Source organism: Pagrus pagrus (genome assembly GCF_965226575.1).
Source record: "Pagrus pagrus genome assembly, chromosome: 7".
NCBI classification, from domain to species: domain Eukaryota; kingdom Metazoa; phylum Chordata; class Actinopteri; order Spariformes; family Sparidae; genus Pagrus; species Pagrus pagrus.
This window is the reverse complement of record NC_140191.1, coordinates 3,264,488-3,282,120: the sequence shown is the minus strand read 5'-3', so window position 1 is coordinate 3,282,120 and position 17,633 is coordinate 3,264,488. Positions and strand designations below refer to the sequence as shown.

The window sequence follows — 17,633 nt, the reverse complement described above, 5'->3', positions numbered from 1 at the left end:
TTGAGAGCAGAGAGTGAAAGGAGAAAAGTAGCAGGTGCAGTAAAGGATAGTGGGGGAAGATATGGATGCTGACAGGTGAAACTGAAAAGAAACAGAGAGGGAGAAGCAGGGAGGAAGAGGAGAGGAGGGGAGTCACAGAGGAGCTATAAATACAGAGAGAGAGAGAGAGAGAGAGAGAGAGAGGCCCTCGGATGCTGCATAAATCCACAATAAGATCCCCTGACATTGTTAGCATTCAGCTAGCGTAGCATTATAGCCCGACTCCTGCTGTGTCTATCGTAAAACCAATAAGAGGGAGGTATCATGGGATTGTGCTGGAGAAATATGGCACTTTCTTTTGCAGTATGAGGGGGGAGGGGAGGGAGGGAGGGGAGGCGGCTGAGAGAGGGGGATTGAGAGATAGGACGGCTGGGCTACAGATACACTCCCATTAAGTATTCAACCACAGGGTCACAACAGTTACAGCTCCTCCACGGGAGGCAGAGATTTCCATTTTGCCACATCCTACGACTCATCCCTGTAGCTTTTGTGCAGTCACAGTCCCCGCTGCGCCGAAGGGATTTACAATTTTATCTGGAGGGGCTGCTGGTTGTAAACAATAAGAAGCGGTTTACGGTGCGAGTTTGTCACCCAATAACTTTGCAGCCCGACTCAGGCGAAATGCTCCAATAACCTGTTTGTGCTTCGTGCTGATGCTTTAATCATCGCCCCTGCGTCTGAACGGCGGGCTCTCCTCCTCCTGCGTCGGCGATATAAAAATGATATCAACATGTCACTTCTTTGCTGGAGCTGACTATGCATGGTTTCCTCCGGTGACCCCGATACTCCCCAGAGATTGGATCATCCCTTCCGTTAGGCTGCCTGAGCCTGATAACTCCTTTAGCAGATAACAAGTGGCGACAGGAGAGGAAACATATAGTGAAAACGACACCACCTGTATGTGTGGCAGAAACAGGAAAAACAGGGCTGTGTGTGTACATTTGTGCGAGTGTGCATCTGTGTTGTTCACATCAAACAACGGGAGGGGAGGTGTTCCTTGGCTCCCTGTTAGCGTTTGAAAAATGACATGAATGGACACCCTTTGAAAACAGCAGCACCTCTCTCTTTGTGCGAAGGGAAGGGGAAAGCAGGGTGTAATATTGGCGGAGCGAAAGAAGATGAGTCATGTCGACTTTAATGAAAGCACCCGCGGCATCTGTGTGTGGAGTTGCAGGTTGGCACCATCAGCACATTGTTATCTCCCTCTGTTCCCTTGGCTAAGAGGCAGCGGCGGACCTCCCAGGCCGACGTGTGGCACCGTCACACTAGAGGCCATTAAAGACAGACAGCGGCACCTGGCAAATAGGGGGACCGCCGGGCGAGGCAGGGGGAGGAAATGGAAAGGGAAAAAAGAAGCCACACAAGAAATGGAGGAGAGAGCGGCTCATTATCGCTCAGAGCGGAGTATTACAGGCTAGCTGTCAGCACACCTTTGGTTTCCCCCGGCGGAGAGTAGGTGTGAGGAGCAAAGTGGCGGCCGGGAAAATTTCATTCCGGCTGAGAGTGTTTTCTTAATTAGACCTCGACATGATAGGTGCGAGCCTCCTAACCTTCCGGGGTTAGAATTTGAATATGAGAAACAGTCAAAGTTGAGCCATTTTCTCATTGTTCATGACCATTTTTATTATGGAGGAGAACGATGCTTTGAGTCAGGTGTGTATGTTTTGCAACAGGGCGGATTTAAAAAGGCCACGAATGTCACGAGAAAACAGAATGCCTGATATTCTTTGCCTGGACTTATCAAAAAAGGCCAGAGTCACACACACATTTTTTCTCATTTTCAAGCTCATTTCCTCCAGCAGGAGCCGTGGACACACCAGTGATAATCAAGGGTGTTGTAACAGTGCCCCCTAGTGGACATGGTGAGAAAAAGGGGGTGAGTATTTGTATCTGTGTCAGCTCACCTTGGAGCAGCCACACTGGGTGACAGTTATTTAATAAAGCCTCAGCTCTGTCTGTGTCATATACGCCTCATTTTACGAAGAAAAACATCTTTTTAAATATAAACGTGGCTTCTGCAGGCCACAACAGACATCTTGGTTCGAGTCAAAACACCAAGTGTTTGTCACATCTCAACCGTCACTTGGATAATGGCAGCCTTTACAGGAGGCCTCAATGTTTTGAAAAGGATTATTCAGCTTCGCGTCACACAGCAACACAACAATACAAAATGCCAATCTCAACACAGTGCCCGTCAGTTTATTGTGCACCTGACCGTAATTATGCAAATCTGAAAGTAATTAGCCAAGAAACCTGGAAGGCCTAATGAGTTGTTGCGGAAAGAGTACAGGCTAATTTTGGATAATGAGCCTCACATTGAGCGCTCGGGTTTACACAACACAGAAAGAAAATGTCTTTTCTTTTTTTTTTTTTTCCAAGAGATTGCCATGTACAGTAACAGCCACCCACAGGCTTCATCTCCATACAAATACCTTACAAATTAGACGCAGTATGTTTGCCAGTGAGTGCAGCTGGGAGTCTGAAAAACACTGAATTTATAGGCTTTTCTTTGCTACCTGCCACAAACATGCCTCGCCGCTGCTATTTTGGCCCCGGGTCACCTGTTGACCTGACAGGCAAGTGTCAGGGGGGAGAGCCACATGTCAGCTGCAGGTGGAAACTCTCCGCAGGCAGCAGTGCTGTGGCGTCTGTCGGCACAGTTGGAGCCCAGGATAACACAGCATCTGAGGGACTGCAGGTAAGGGGGCTTCACTTTTCACCTTCTTATCCTTTTTTGTTTAAAAAAAACAATACTTTTTGGGGTGTTTTACTTCAGTTAACAGGCAGGATGGAACATCTCGCAGTGCTTGATTTCCCTGTGATGTTTTTGTCTGTAGCTCATATTTGAGAAACTTTACAGTAAGTGTAGAATAAAGCAGCAGACGTCCACACACATGCAGCTGTAATTGCTGGATTTACGGGAAAATCATTCCTTTGAGAATATTTTCACTTTTCTTAGATGTAGCTGGTGTCTGAAGAGGGTTACCTGAGGTTTCATGAGGTTGTGAAACAGGTAAAAGCATATTTTTGCTCATTTCCCGCCACATGGATAGAATAGTATGCATTTAAAGCATGCCTTTTAGCACTGCGATAAATCTCAACACACAGGCAAAATATCTTATTTTAATCCCATAAGAAGACAGCCCTGTCCCCTCAAGGAAGAACAGATTTTGAGAGATTTTCTTGTCAGAGATATTTTAAACTGCTGACCCAACAAAGAAGATTCGAATATGTAATTTGTCCCCCCCCCGTCTCTCCGTCTCTCCTCAGCTCAGCAGTTAAGTTCGGCTTCATTCTGGAGGTGTCCAACCCTCTGAAGATGTACGGCCTGTACCTAGAAGCAGTGAACGATTACATCAACGAATCCTACGGAGAGGATGTGTGGCGGCTGATCGAGAACCGAGCGGAGATACCCCACCTCAAGTTTGTCAGACATCAGATGTACAAGTAGGTTGATGTTGTTTTGTTGACTGCACAATTTTGGGGACAAACAGTGTCCAACCAAAGACTCAGCAGACTCATATTATAAAAGTATAACAGCACAGTAACCTTCTAATGCTTCAACCAGTGATTGCTCAGTTCCAGTGCAGCACTAAAACCTAAAAAAAATTATGCAAAAATAGTTCCTGCCAGTCACAGTGAGGAAATATTTATATTTATTTAGCTACATTTAGCTTATTTAGACAGACACAGTATCACAAACAGCTGCAGGACAATTTAACAAAGTGATGCAGTAATTACATTATAATGTGTAAAACTCGCTTTGTTCAATTACTGTTTTGACCATTTAGAGACTCTGTGATGTTGTTGATGTTTGATAAATTGAAATGACACATTTTTACATGGTGGGTGTTTTTTGGTCATTTGCTCGCTTTCCCTCTTTCCTCTACAGTGACAACCTGATCTTGAGGTTGGCGAAGGCAGCAGGCGAGGTTCTGGGAAAGACCCACGATGAGCTGATGTACGCCTTCGGGGTCTATATGGTGAAGAGGATTGGAAACTATGGATACGAGAGGATCCTTAAGGTGACATCATCTTTAGCTAACAGCAGCAATATATACAAGTCTTTACGGCTGTTTATTTTTTGCTTATGGTGACTAAATGCACATCCTGCTCACCTGCTCTTTGTGTTTTTCCAAGAAAGAATTTCCCATTTCAGAATAAAAGGATTAAGAGCTGGGTATTTAGCATTAGTGGGTAAAGCTAACAAGGTTTACCCCTGCCATTATAATGCTTGAGAGCAGCACCCAAGTCGGATTAATGTACAATCAATGTGGAGAGCATCCACCATAACTAAATGACAGATCTGATGGTTGTAGTTAGTCCCCAGTGGACCCAGTTTTATCATCAAGCTTTATGGGTGTTGATTATTGATTATCTGTTTGTACAGATGCAGGAAAGGTCCCATTTAGTCATTTATAATAAAAACAACAATACAAAATTCAAATTGAAACACATCACTGTATATACAGGTTCAGCATCTGTATCCTTAGTGAGGTTGAAAGTGACATTGAAACAGTTTAAATGTCGTCATCGTCCGTTTCTTGCAGGTGTTGGGGCGAAATGTGCGCGACTTCATCAACGAGCTGGACAACCTGCACGAGTACTTCCGCTTCTCCTTCCCCAAGGTGCAGCCGCCGAGCTTCTGCGTGGAGGAGGAGTGCGAGACGAGCCTCACGCTGCACTACCGCTCCACCCGCAAGGGCTTCACTCAGTTCGTCAAAGGTAACTGCGACTGTAACGGATCCCCCCAAAACCCAAGGCCTGAAAGATTCATCACAAGTTTGGCTAGTTTAAGCACTTTTCATTTTACTTCTCAACACTGGACACGGACACGGACGCTGTGTTGAAAAGTAAAATGAACGACCTGGTTCACAGGGACAAGGCCGTCAGAGAAAGTCATTGATTCAATATTAAACGGTGCCTCTTGGTTGACACTTCAGTCGGTTCTTATATGTTTACATAAACCCATTCTGACTGAACTCCTTCTGAGCAAAAAGTTGACCTCTACACATCCATGACTGCTGTGTGTAATTGACTCCTGCAGGGCAGCTCTCTCAAGTGGGACGGCAATTCTACAACACAGACATTGAAGTGGAAATCCTGTCTAAAGAGGAAACTGAAAAAATGACATATGTGGTAGGTGCTCCGGCAAAGGTCAAGTATCAATGCAGCTGTCGAGTGTGTGACCTTGACCCCCGAGTCACTTCTATCAGCATGGAAATGATTCCATCACCTTCAACGAGACGCCAGGCGGACTCCGTGTTTACACTCAGACAGCAAGTGTTTATTGGATGGAGATAAGTGTTTATTGGGACGGGACTCTGGGTCAACTCATAATTTACAGCAGAGCATATCTGCAATGTGGAACCTCTAATACCTGATGTCATGCCGTCTAATACCAAGTAACACCGATGTCACCCAGCAAGCGGAGAGTCACTGCAGACGTATTTTGGCATCACTTTTTAATGAGGCGTAGTTTAAAGAGTTTATAAGATGTAACTTGTAACTTTACTGATGTTAATAATGCTTTATAGATCAGATATAAGGTATCTGCAGCAACATAAAGGGTGAGGGAGCAGATTCTACACATCGTGGTTTGCATAACACTCGCTATGGTGTAATTAAAGTTATTTTGATTCTTCTCCAAAGAGATCTAACAGCCCCAAAAGTTGCCATATATTAGGACTATGTCAGGCAATTTGTGATACAGTTGCCGGCTAATTGAGCTCACAGCTACAGCAGCAGTATGACTTGTTTTTTCAAACATATTGTTCCCAGGCTCCAGAATAAATGTTGGTAATGTAGGTTTTCTTCAAATGCATGTTGAAACGTTACATTTCTTTACGTTTTTTATTAAATATTAATTTGATTAATTCTATGTTGCTGTGCTTAAGGTCGAGTTAGGTTTAGGCACAAACATACCTTGTCAGGGTTAGGAAAATATCATGTTTTGGCATAAAATACCCAGTATTGTCACCAAAAAAGTCCACATCTGGATAATGTCTTAAAGACCTGTTATAAATACATTTTGTCAGTTGAAACAGGAAGTCAAATGCTGCATCCAAAATGGTCTCAAATGGTAGTGAATCACTTGGCAGCCATCTTCTGTGACATCACAGTCGTTCCCTCCCCTTCCTGATAAGAGAGTCAGCTCATACTCATGAAATCTGTATGCATCTGTACGCATAGTAGATGTGTTGAAATGATACCAGATTTAATCAGTGCCGACATTTTATTCTTGTAACTGGGCCGTAATGTCACAAGAGCACGGAGGATAAATCAGACTAACCTTCAAAGTCAGAAACTAAAAGAACAGAAAATATTCTTTGACGTTATTTTCTCACAGATGCTTTTGAAAATGATCACATCGGCTTTCACCGATTTCAAAACCTCAAAGTTACAAAAATTCGACATTACATCAGTGATTTTGGTTAAAAGCTGCAGATAGAAAGTGTGAAGCTGCATTTTGGTTGTAACTAACTGACTCGTATTTCAGTGTTTTAATCAACTTCTCTGTGCTCGTCCAGGTTTACAAGATGAACTTCGACAACGCCGCCTTCAAACACCGCATGCCCCAGCAGAAGACGGCGCCGAGCTACGAGAAGCTGCCGATGAAGCGCGGCATCTTTTTCGACATGTTCCCCTTCAGCGTCATCTTCCGCCGGGACATGACCATGTACCGCATCGGCGACGGCCTCAAAGAGGTCTTCTCCGACCTCCAGGGCAAGAAGGTCAACGAGGAGTTCACCCTGGTCCGACCCATGCTGGAGTTCAGCTGGGATAATGTGAGTTTGGAAGGAGTAGAAGTATTAGCCTGCTCCAGAGACTTAAACCACTGCCTTGCTGACATACTAATCCACAGAAATCTTTGTGCTGACTCTCATCAGATCTACACCCATTTGAACAATGTGTTTGAGCTGTTGTCTAAAGCGGTGGTGGAGAGCAAGCAGAAGGTCAACATCCCCAAACTGAGCAAAGAGGAGCCGGAGGAGAAGGAAGAGAGCGAGAAAGCAAAGAGGGAAGAAGAAAGAGGTACCAGTCTTTCCATATCAATCATTTATTTCACTTTCAATGCATAATATATAAAAAGGGTTCATTTCAAATGGATGGGATGACAAAACGTCCATCCACACATTTCACTGCCTCATTTTCTCCCCAAGGTTATTGTATCCACCCAGAGCAAAGTCAAATATTTATAATATATCCAGGTGATGGTTTGAAGAGCCAAAGACTATTGTTAGTTTAACAGCAAAGTTAAATACGCTTCCTCAAAGCACACAGGACTTTATTTCAATACATGCTGTAAAGAGAATGAAACAAGAATCCTGATGAGAAACCATCAAGCCGCTGGCAGCCATGTGGATACATCTCAGAGATGTGTCGTCAGAATAAAAAGGGATGAAAAGAAATGAAAGATGAAATTATTTCAAGGGGAAATAACTATTTTGTTACGTGTGAGAATGAAAGATAATGGATATAATCCAGAACATAACCATCAACAACGTACCGGAGCAGAACTTATAACGAGGTGATGAATTTGTAATATAAAATGATCTGCCATCGCCTGATTAGAATTCACAGCACCGTCCTCGCCGCTCCTCGTTAACTCACCGACTTAACTCAAACACTGGTTCATTCTGTCATCCGTCCTCTCGCTCTTTCTGCTGCTCAGAGCAAAAGGCTGTGGAGGAGATGAAGGGCACGGACCAGGAGTACAGCAGCGCTCTCACCCAATACAACAGCTCTGCCAACTCCGGAGGGGAAGATATCGAACTGCTGGCGTTCCAGACCGTCACCGGTTAGAACCAGTTACACTTCAACGTTTTCCAACCAGTGACCTACAGCATTTCATATCCCAACTCCAAAAATCATTTATTTTATTGCCACGATCCTGTCGACCTTGTGGTTCTTTGCAGGAAAGTGCAGTGAGACCATCTTCGAGGACATGCGCGAGCCTCCGAAGAAGCCTCTCCACCTCAAGGGCCAGATGAAGTATGTCCCCCAGTGGGACTCGCTCATCTTCCTGGGGACACCCATGTAAGACCTTCAGCCTACAGACTGACATTTGATGGTGTCAGAGGTCTTGACAGGTCCACTTGGTTCCCTAGAAACTGGGACCCGACTCCAGGCCAGGTCCAAATTATAGTATATTCAGGCTTATAGGGGGGTCAGTACGGTCCTGTTCTGTTGCTGCAAGTATCAGGTATGTATGTGAATGTGTCGAACACCTGAGTGAGTCCAAGCTCATCGTGTGATTTCCACTGTTATATTTGAGTTTTAGTAAGAAGCCTTCCTGTTTCCTGATCTTGCCCTACCCTTTGAGATCTTAATTTTTTCCTGTTGTTTCTTTTTTCACACTTCATCCATCTGTTTCACACCAAACAATTGTTAGCGATTCACAAGGACATATTCCTTTTTTCCTTTCCTTCAGGCTTCTGTTGTGAATTGTGTTCGGTTTCATTAACGTCAGCTTCAATGAGAAAACAAATCAGCATGACTGATGTCTGATGTTTAGTCGAGACAGCAACCAACAACTGTGGGGGATTTTTTTTTAATATCGGCTTTTATTTGAGAAGTTAAGTTAAATTAAATTGCATCAGAGTGCTCAGAGTGTATTAACCTGCCTGAATGTAGTATGTGTTGACGCATTAATTCAATACTAAGTAATTTCACTGAAAATAAGGTTTCCTTTCCCCAAAATCATATCTGATTTTACAGATTGGATTATGTTTGCTAATCAAGTGGATTAATTTACACTCTCTCCTAATGCATTTTCATTTCGTCTCCTGTTTCCTGCAGTATAGAGACAGTGGAGGACATGATAAAGATGGGTGTGTACGTGAACGACCTGAACCTGCACGACTCCAGCAGAGAGCTGATTCTGGCCGGGACACAACAATCGGCCGAGCTGCAGCTGGCCCTGGACCAGGTGAAGTCTCCAGATAAAGAGCGTCCTGCTAACAAAGCAGACTCGTGTTTAACCGGGGAACTCAATTTGTACAAAATCACTGACAAGTGCGCAGTTTGAGGTGGTTCGTGTAGCCTTATGAAATATACTGTCAGAGTAGAAGTCATATTATGTGATATGCTGAGTACAAAATGTAAGAAGCGCCAGCTCTCTCCATAAAACAGCCTCACCAGGTGAACCCAGGTGAAAGCTCTGCTCCCCTATTGATTTCACCCATTAAATCCACTTCAGTCATGCAGGACAGATGTGGATTAAGAGGATTAGAGAAGGCAAGGAGGGATTTTTTGAGCTTTTAAGAGAGGTGCGACTGTAACCGTAGACTCTTGTGTCCCTTTTTCTGATCCTCTAGGAGCAACAAAAATATGCTCAGCTGCAGGAAATCATCAAGAAGCTGGACGAAGAGAAGAAGAGAGGAGATTCTTTGTTGTACGCCATGATCCCTAAAGCTGTGGCCGACCGCCTCAGGAAGGGGATCACTGCTCTGGAGACGTGCCAGGTACAAAGACAGCTGTCAGCGAAGGATAGCGGTGCTCGAAAAAAACACAAAATATCATAGCATCGGGCTCTGAAACATGCAAAAAAAACTGAGGCTTTAGATTGTTTTTGTTCTGCTATCCTTGGTAATATGCGTCTGTGATCGTAGCAGCAAATGTACTCAAAGGAAGTACAGCTTGTATTTCAAGTACGTTTTGTTCCATCAACTCACTCCACATGGAGGTCAGGAGTCAGTCATGCAACGGTGCTCTTACCTTGGCAGTGAACTTCACGTGAAATGGAAGTGCCATTTTCTCAAAGCAGAAAGGACAAGTGTGCGTGACCAACAGAAGAATTAGATTTATCTTCTGTTGCAGCAGTCGTGCAAGTAAGCACAAGAAGAGTGAGAATATTATTGAGCAACTGGGTGACAATGTTCTGAGATTTGATTTATTTATAAGAAAGATTTCTTTAAAGACAAACATGAAGGAAAAGATGAAGATTAAAGTAAAGTATTGTCGTTGTTGTCTTTGCTTTTACTCCCAGCTGAAGGTGCACAGAGATAATGCATTGATAAAAAACATTCAAAACAACATCTCCCAGAGAGGAAACAAAAAAAACTACATACCTTATGTCAATAGTTGGAGGATAAAAACAGCAGATTGATTATTGTGCAAATGCACAGCCGAACCAATGGAAGCAGTTGTAGTGCAAGTTTTTTTTTAAATCAAACATATAAAAATACAACTTTTTGCTCGTTACCTGCGGCTAGAAGCTCACACACAGGTGTTTGATCACAGTTATCTCAACTCTATGTTTCTTTGCTTCCCAGGTGTTCCCAGATGTGACCATCCTGTTCAGCGACGTGGTCAAGTTCAACGAGATCTGCATCCACATCACCCCCATGCAAGTGGTGGACATGCTCAACGAGATCTACATCGTGTTCGACACGCTCAGCGAGAAGCACAACGTCTACAAGGTCAGTCAGTGGAAGAAAAGCAGCGCAGCCTGATGTTACTCTCAACTGTCTTTAGTCGTTTTAAGTGTCTAAGGTCGGTTTTTGCTACCTATGAATGTTATTTTTCTTAAGTTCTTTTTTACATTTGACCTTTTTCCTGCTAAAGTCCTGCAGAATTTCACTTAACAAGCTGGAAAAACTTCTGTCGTAGCCTTTTGAAAACAACAGGACATGCAAACTTTAGCTAAACCTACATTTACTGAAGCCTTGTATCAGTCTAATTTTAAAGTATAAATGTGTGTGTAGCTCTGAGGAAGACGATCACACACGTGCAACAGACACCTGGAAAAAAAAGTTGAATATATGTCTGGCATTATATCTGTCTCTGTCTCCTTTCTGTCCAGGTGGAGACGATTCGTGACGCCTACATGGTGGTGGCGGGGGTTCCCAACAAGACCACCTTTCATGCGCACCACATCTGCGACATGGCCCTGGACATGCTGAGCTCCATCGACCACCTCAAAGACCCCTCCACTGGAGATAACATCCAGATCAGAGTCGGTGAGCAGGCAGACTGTCAGCCGTGATCAGGCACACAGATTATTTCGCCTGTTGCTGGCCGTCGGGAGGCCTCAAGCTCAGGGTCAGCCACCCACCACTGCCTCTGAACTGGCAGGGATTCAGTGTCTTGATCCTCGTTCCTCAGACATCTGCAGGCTGGGCTTTTTATCCACTCAACCACCACCTCTACCCCAAAATATAATCTTGGGATTTTGTGGCACAACAGAAAGTTTTTTTCTTCAACCACAAAAAGGACACAGATCAAGGCACTGATTCCTTATTGTCACAAGGGGTCACTGTTTTAACTTCAACATGCACCTTCACAAGCTTTCCCCAAAAACAGTTTATATTCCCAACTGTGTTTTAGACTTAGTGAATTATTTGAGCTGAGGACCTGAGACAGGCAGCAGAAACTGAGAGACACAGGCTTGTGACTTAATATTTTGAATTTAAGGTGCATTAAATAATCTGACTTGTCATCCATGTCATGTAACTGCTAAAAAGATAAGTCATAACGCTGCATTAGAGCCAATGTAAGCCACTTAACACATGTACTTAACTTCCACTTTCTTTTAAACCTTCATTTATTCGAGGGAGTTTCACTGAAAGCAGTCTGAATTCACAGGCCGTTACATTCTCAACTTATTAAACACTTATATACTGTAATGTTTACACATAAAAAAACGTGATTTCATATAATAAACTTTATTTATTTAGCACCTTTAAAACACAGTTTACAAAGTGCTTTGACAAACAAGCTAAAGCAGGAAACTCAGAAAGATAATATTACAGAATAAACAGTCAAGACAAACACAAGTAAGCCGAGTCTAAGGAGAAGTTGCAACAAGAAGACGAAACACAAAAAGTCAATATGAGTAATTACAAGTAAAATGAATAAAAAAGCAATAGACAGGCAAAAGCATAAAAAAGTCATGCAAATAAAGATAAAATGCAAATAAAATCACCAGAGGACGATAAGAAGACGACATCACACGAGAGGAATAAAGAACAGATGAATAGATCAGGAACAGTAAAAGAAATAAAAACGTCACATAAAAGCACGTCTATGATCTCTACAGTTGAGACATACTGCAGGTAACAGTCTTAAACGGTCTTCAGGATCTTTTTGGCTGAGAACAGATGTTGACTCGTACAAAAGTTTTCAACATCTTCAAAAGACGACGTCTCTCGTCACAGAGAGTTGGATTCTCCCGTCTACTCTCATCTTTGCAGAACTTCGTGATCCCAGATCCATCTGGTTTTCTTTTTTGTTTCTCTTTTCTGCATCAACAGCTGTATCATGTCGTCAATATCCATTATCTGAAAACAGCTGGAGTTCAAAGCACATGCTCAGGGCTACAGAGTGTTATCGTTCATCAGCGGGGTTATCGTCCTCGGTGACGACGATCCTTAAAATGTTGCATGCTGGACGTGCCAGTTTTTGTCTGGGAGCAAAAATGTGAAGAACAGCTGCTATAAAACACACATTCAGGCAGTTTATGAATAAATGAGCTCGTGTTTGCTTCTCTGAACTGTGTTCCCTCTCTCAGGTATTCACTCAGGTATGGTGGTGGCCGGCGTCGTGGGTCTGAAGATGCCTCGCTACTGTCTGTTCGGCGACACTGTGAACACCGCCTCGAGGATGGAGAGCAACGGAGTGGTGACTACACTAACATATTTAACGACCGCCTGGCAAAAAATGTGCTAAATAACCCATGGCGACGGCATAAATAACTGCAGTGACGCTCGTGATTTCCCCCTCAGTCAACCCTCATATAGATTAGTATAGAAAACCATTTGCTGTGTAATGGCAGCATTGTGCTTGCTGCTTTTTAGTTAATGACACAGGCTAATCACTTCATTTCCTTTCCATTACGTACGGTAATACAAGTTAATTTGTTTTGTGGGAAATGTGTTCTGACGACAAGAAAATTAAAAAGGAGGGAGTTGGCGGGCTTATTTCCCTCCCTAAGCGCTCCCATAAAGGAAGAAAACCTTGAGTGAACTCTCATTTTTAAGAGTCCAGTGAGCTAAATGTTTTCACATCCCGTTTCATGATTTAAAGAGGCAGCAGCAGCAGAGATGGAGCTCCTGTTTTAAATATTTGGCTTTAGCAACAGTTTTCTGTATGCTGTTCTGTCTGAGCAGGGCATGCAGATACACATCAGTCAGACCACCAAAGACCACCTGGAACACGAGCCCTATATCATCGAGGAGAGGGGCAAAATCTTTGTAAAGGTGAGCAGTTTAATATCAGCCTTAATTGCTCGTCTTTGTCTTTTTTTTTCCCACAGCCAATTACGCCGTTCTTATCAACCATCCACTGATTGAGATGGACATGATGATTAATACTTTGCATGTCAGGTCTTGCCAGTCTTGTCACTGTAATATTGAATCATTTTTTTAACAAGATGAGGTTTTTAATTGGGAAAATGAGACACCTGCCTCTTGGTGTTGAGTATTACTGAAAATATTCACAACTTTGATTCAATTTGACGATAGTTTCGACCTGAACTGATTTAATAAAGATACATTTTGGATTAAATGTACTTTTCCAAAATATAAAAGGAAGCATTTGTGATGACAACACTGTATTTTCCAAACCTCTTTCAGGGTAAAGGCTACATGAAGACCTACTGGCTGAAAGGAAAGAAAGATCTATCGTTCAAGACCCCGGCAGAGCTGCGCTACAGCAGCGAACAGAAAGACTCCGAGGACAAGAGCTCTAATGGGTGAGTAGACAAAAGAAGAGCAGTCGGTACCCAAAGAATCACTTTTCTTCGGTGCAGACTGGACTCGGGATGCCCCCCGTTGATTCAGGCAGGGCTGTGCTCATTGCCCCCTGCAGCACCAGACAGCAGGCGAACCGAGAGGCTGTTTTTCGCTGCTTTTGTTTGTTTGAAGGCGCCGTGCTGACCACAGAAACAAGGTCTTCACTTTGATGGGTCAGTGCGGGTCTCAGGTTACTGAAGCACAGCAAAAAACACAACAGGGTGAGACAAACCAGGAAACACTGCAGTCCCACTCGTCCAATATGAAGCTTTGTGACTTATTTTTCATAAAATCAGACACATTTAGTTAGTGCGTATTCTCTTCATGTCTGTGACATATTCTACAGATACAGACATTAAAATGTAGTGAAACGCTGGTGTGACGTCGATACGTTCTCAGGTCTGTTTTTGCAGACAGCTGCGTGCATGTAGTGGTAAAAATAGGCGAGAGACTGAATCTCTAGACGACGCACCGCTGCAGCCTCACGCTGTTTACATTGTTGCAGAAATGAAAAGCCAGACGTTCTGCCGTGCACACGCGCTGCTCATGCAGGCGATGTGTTTGGCCTGCGATGTTGTCACGCTCTCGATGCCAATCTATGAACTATGCCGTTGCCGATGTTCGGAGAAAAGTCTACAAATTTTAACACAACAAATCTTATTAGAGCTGTGGAAGACCATCCATCTTTCTCTCACTACATCTTAGCCTTTCTGACCCGAAGGTGTGAAGAAACTACAGGTTAGGAACTTAATTTTAAAATACAAAAATGTTAAATTATCAGTTATCTTATCGTCGAGGTAATGATCTGTCTTTGGTTTTGGCTGAGAAAGAAATCCCTATCGTGCAGCCCCGATCATGAAGTAAATGTTGATTTAACTTTGTGATGGTTTTAGAATTATGACACCTCCAGAGTTTACCTGAGTTCCCAAAAAACTCATTTTCACGATGATATTCAGTCAGCCAACGGGCACGAAATCTCCCAGGACTGGCATTTAGTCAGGTGTTCCTGCTTTTACGTCTCCATTATAGACTGAATGAATAAATCAACTCGTGTTGTGTCCTGTGTTGCTGGTAGCTGTTGCTCTGAGGAAAAAAACAGAAAGTGATCTGCTTGTCTTTGCCACAGTTGTGCCAACAGTAATACCACAGAGAAATGCTGGCAGGGGGAAGTCGTCTGTTTCCACTATAAATAAGAAATGATTCTGCTACAACATAATTCCACTTGTTCTCAGTGAAGGTTCCTGTTTCAATGATTTTTAGATTTTTTTTGGACGAGACGTGTCAGCATCTTGAAACAAAAGAGAAAAGGGCCGCAGATCATCTGCACTAGTAACATGAAAGTGTGCTCTTCTGGAAAATGATTATTAAATGTATCGATTTCACTCATGATCTTTAAAGGGTATTTTTGCTGCGTGAGAGAAGCTTCTGTCTGTCAGATCTTAAAACTATTTCAGGTTGGAGAGACAACTGTTTTTTACAACTATCATCCCCGGAGCTAAATGTAGAAATGTTGGATTTCAGACAGCGCGATCATCCTTTAGACCAGTGGATATCCAACTTTTTCACATCAAGGACCCAGAAACTGACATAAATACGGCCACAAACCTTATTTGCATCTAATTAGAATCTTGCTTTTAGATGTTTTATTACAGAAAGTGTATGAAACACATGACCAAAATAGTTTGGATGGGATTATAGTGAAAACAAATGATTCCCCTTTTTTCCGGGGACCACCTGCAACCCTCCTCAGGGACCCAACTTTGAGAACCACTGCTTAAGACACTGCTTTTGTTAATCACTGAGAAACTTCAATGTGAAACTAACCATGTGTAATTACACTAGTTCTACAAGCACCAACGGCAAGCCCATGGCCTCCACCCTCCACATCACCGGCGGCGAGGAGCAGGCAGAAGGGAAGCCGAGCCCCAACGATCTCCCCCTGGACACCCTGCCCCCACCAGAGGCCGCTAACGAGCCCCCCGCCGTTTCAACCGAGCCACCGGAGAAGGAGAAAGCCAAAAAGACTAAAAACAACAAGGGGGCCAAGTTGGAGGTGCCCCAACTGAACGCAAGGCCGGAGTCTTCGCAACCCGCTGACGGGCTGGAGAACCCGGGTCCTTTTCTCCACAGCAAGAGGAACAGCTTCAGGGAGCAGTACGTCAAGCTGCCCACCAACCTGCCCATGCGCAGCGCCTCCTGCTCCATTCTGTGAGCAGATGGTCGCAAGTGTTAGATGTACGAGACGACATGTGACGACGGTGTGATGCTCAAAAGTATTATTGAAGTTTAATCAAAAGGCAAAACAAAGCAGGGATTTTTCAACATTCATGGTTACTGATGATCTGCATTTTTAACATGTTGTGAATGTCATATTATCCTGAGAGGTTGTGAGAGACGTAGGTTTTTGTGACATTTTGAGTAAAATAAGAGTTATATGGCAACTTAAACAGGACGGAAATACTTTAAAAGGGACAGTTCACCCCAAAATGAAAAAAAAATATGTTTTTTTAAAGCTCAGTTATATTTATTCCCCGAATACTAAGACTTTAAAGATTTCACAACATGCCTTCCTTATGTCAACTATTTCAAAATAAAAAAAAGGAAGTGCAATGTCCTCCACATACGAACAGCACACGCACAGAGAAACAGAAACATGACTTCCATCTTGTACTACAAGTAACGACAGCCACGGCGATGTGTGTTTTCTGATTTCTTCACGCTATTTGCTGCATTATATTACATCTCACTGTTCAAATGTACGATAACAACAAATTAAAGGATGTTTTGGAAAATTTAAGTATGCTATTTTATGACAGGACTACAGGTTGGAAACTAATTCAATGGATGCTTCATTTAATGTACTGAGAGCACACATCAGAGGTTGGATTCGATTTTGTTTAAACTAGGGGTATGGTAATTCAGATAGGCATTTGGCTAGACCTTCACAGCATTGTCTTAAAGAGTTCTGGTTCTACTTTCTGTATATGTAACTGACTGCATTTATTTCAATGTATGATAGTGTTTATATAAAACTGTATGTACAGCCACTAAAACTTGGCGTTTGCATTTTTTTTGTAATTAGGTCATGACACACATTCTCGGCTGCTGGTTAAAGTGGTTCGTGGTTTTAAAAAAAATACAAAAAAACAAGCTACTGGTTGCAGGTGTAACCCAAATTCCCCCAGTTTTGGCTTGAGGCTTGTGTGGACCTCAACCTACAGTATGTACGTGAACTGTATGCTCGTCTATGGGAAATGTTTCCATCTCTGTGGACTGTATTTACTAAAAAGGTTATCTGGGTTGCAGTAGTAATTCACTGAAGTGCATACATTGCAAATCTGTTTGATCTATAATTACTGCCAGTTAACAAATTTCCACAAATGTTCTGAGGGAAATTATTCTGTAATTACAACCCAATCGCCAAAATAAATGTTGGCAAGGAGCGAGGGAACGTCTGGCACAACTTCACCTCCAAGGTCAGGGAAAAAGTCTGAAAAGGGTCAAAGCTCCAGCAAACACTTGGAGTAGGACAACTTTCATGAAACACATTATGAACATTTAAATATGTTGGGTATGAAGATGAAAAGGTACAGAGGTGGGTTGGTCATGTGGCTAAAGGCCAATAGTTGTCCAAGAACGACAGAGAGATGAGGGGAGTGTCCAATAAAGGACACGGGTAACACCATATTTGGTCCATAAACTGGCGAAAGGGTACAAAACAGAAGTCTTTAGAGAGATATGTTGAAACTTGTTATGTTGCATCTTTGAAATTCTTTACGTTAAAATGTCAGTGTTATGTTTTGACACTACTGTCCGGTTTGGTTAGGTTTAGGCACAAAAACCACTTGGTTAGGGTTA

The 17,633-nt window shown here is 43.0% G+C and overlaps 1 protein-coding gene across 1 annotated transcript; it reads left to right on the top strand.

Moving 5' to 3' along the window:
* Window positions 1–2,679: 2,679 nt before the first annotated feature.
* On the top strand, window positions 2,680–16,572 carry LOC311259778 (soluble guanylate cyclase 88E-like). The gene is made up of 17 exons (XM_084357108.1): window positions 2,680–2,737; window positions 3,310–3,486; window positions 3,932–4,064; window positions 4,590–4,764; window positions 5,087–5,178; window positions 6,570–6,827; window positions 6,930–7,074; window positions 7,715–7,840; window positions 7,959–8,079; window positions 8,842–8,971; window positions 9,360–9,506; window positions 10,317–10,463; window positions 10,847–11,003; window positions 12,554–12,663; window positions 13,152–13,241; window positions 13,617–13,735; window positions 15,618–16,572. The coding sequence occupies exons 2-17, from the start codon at window positions 3,359–3,361 to the stop codon at window positions 15,985–15,987; spliced, it is 2,448 nt and encodes an 815-aa protein (XP_084213234.1). The 5' UTR covers window positions 2,680–2,737; window positions 3,310–3,358; the 3' UTR covers window positions 15,988–16,572.
* Window positions 16,573–17,633: the final 1,061 nt, after the last annotated feature.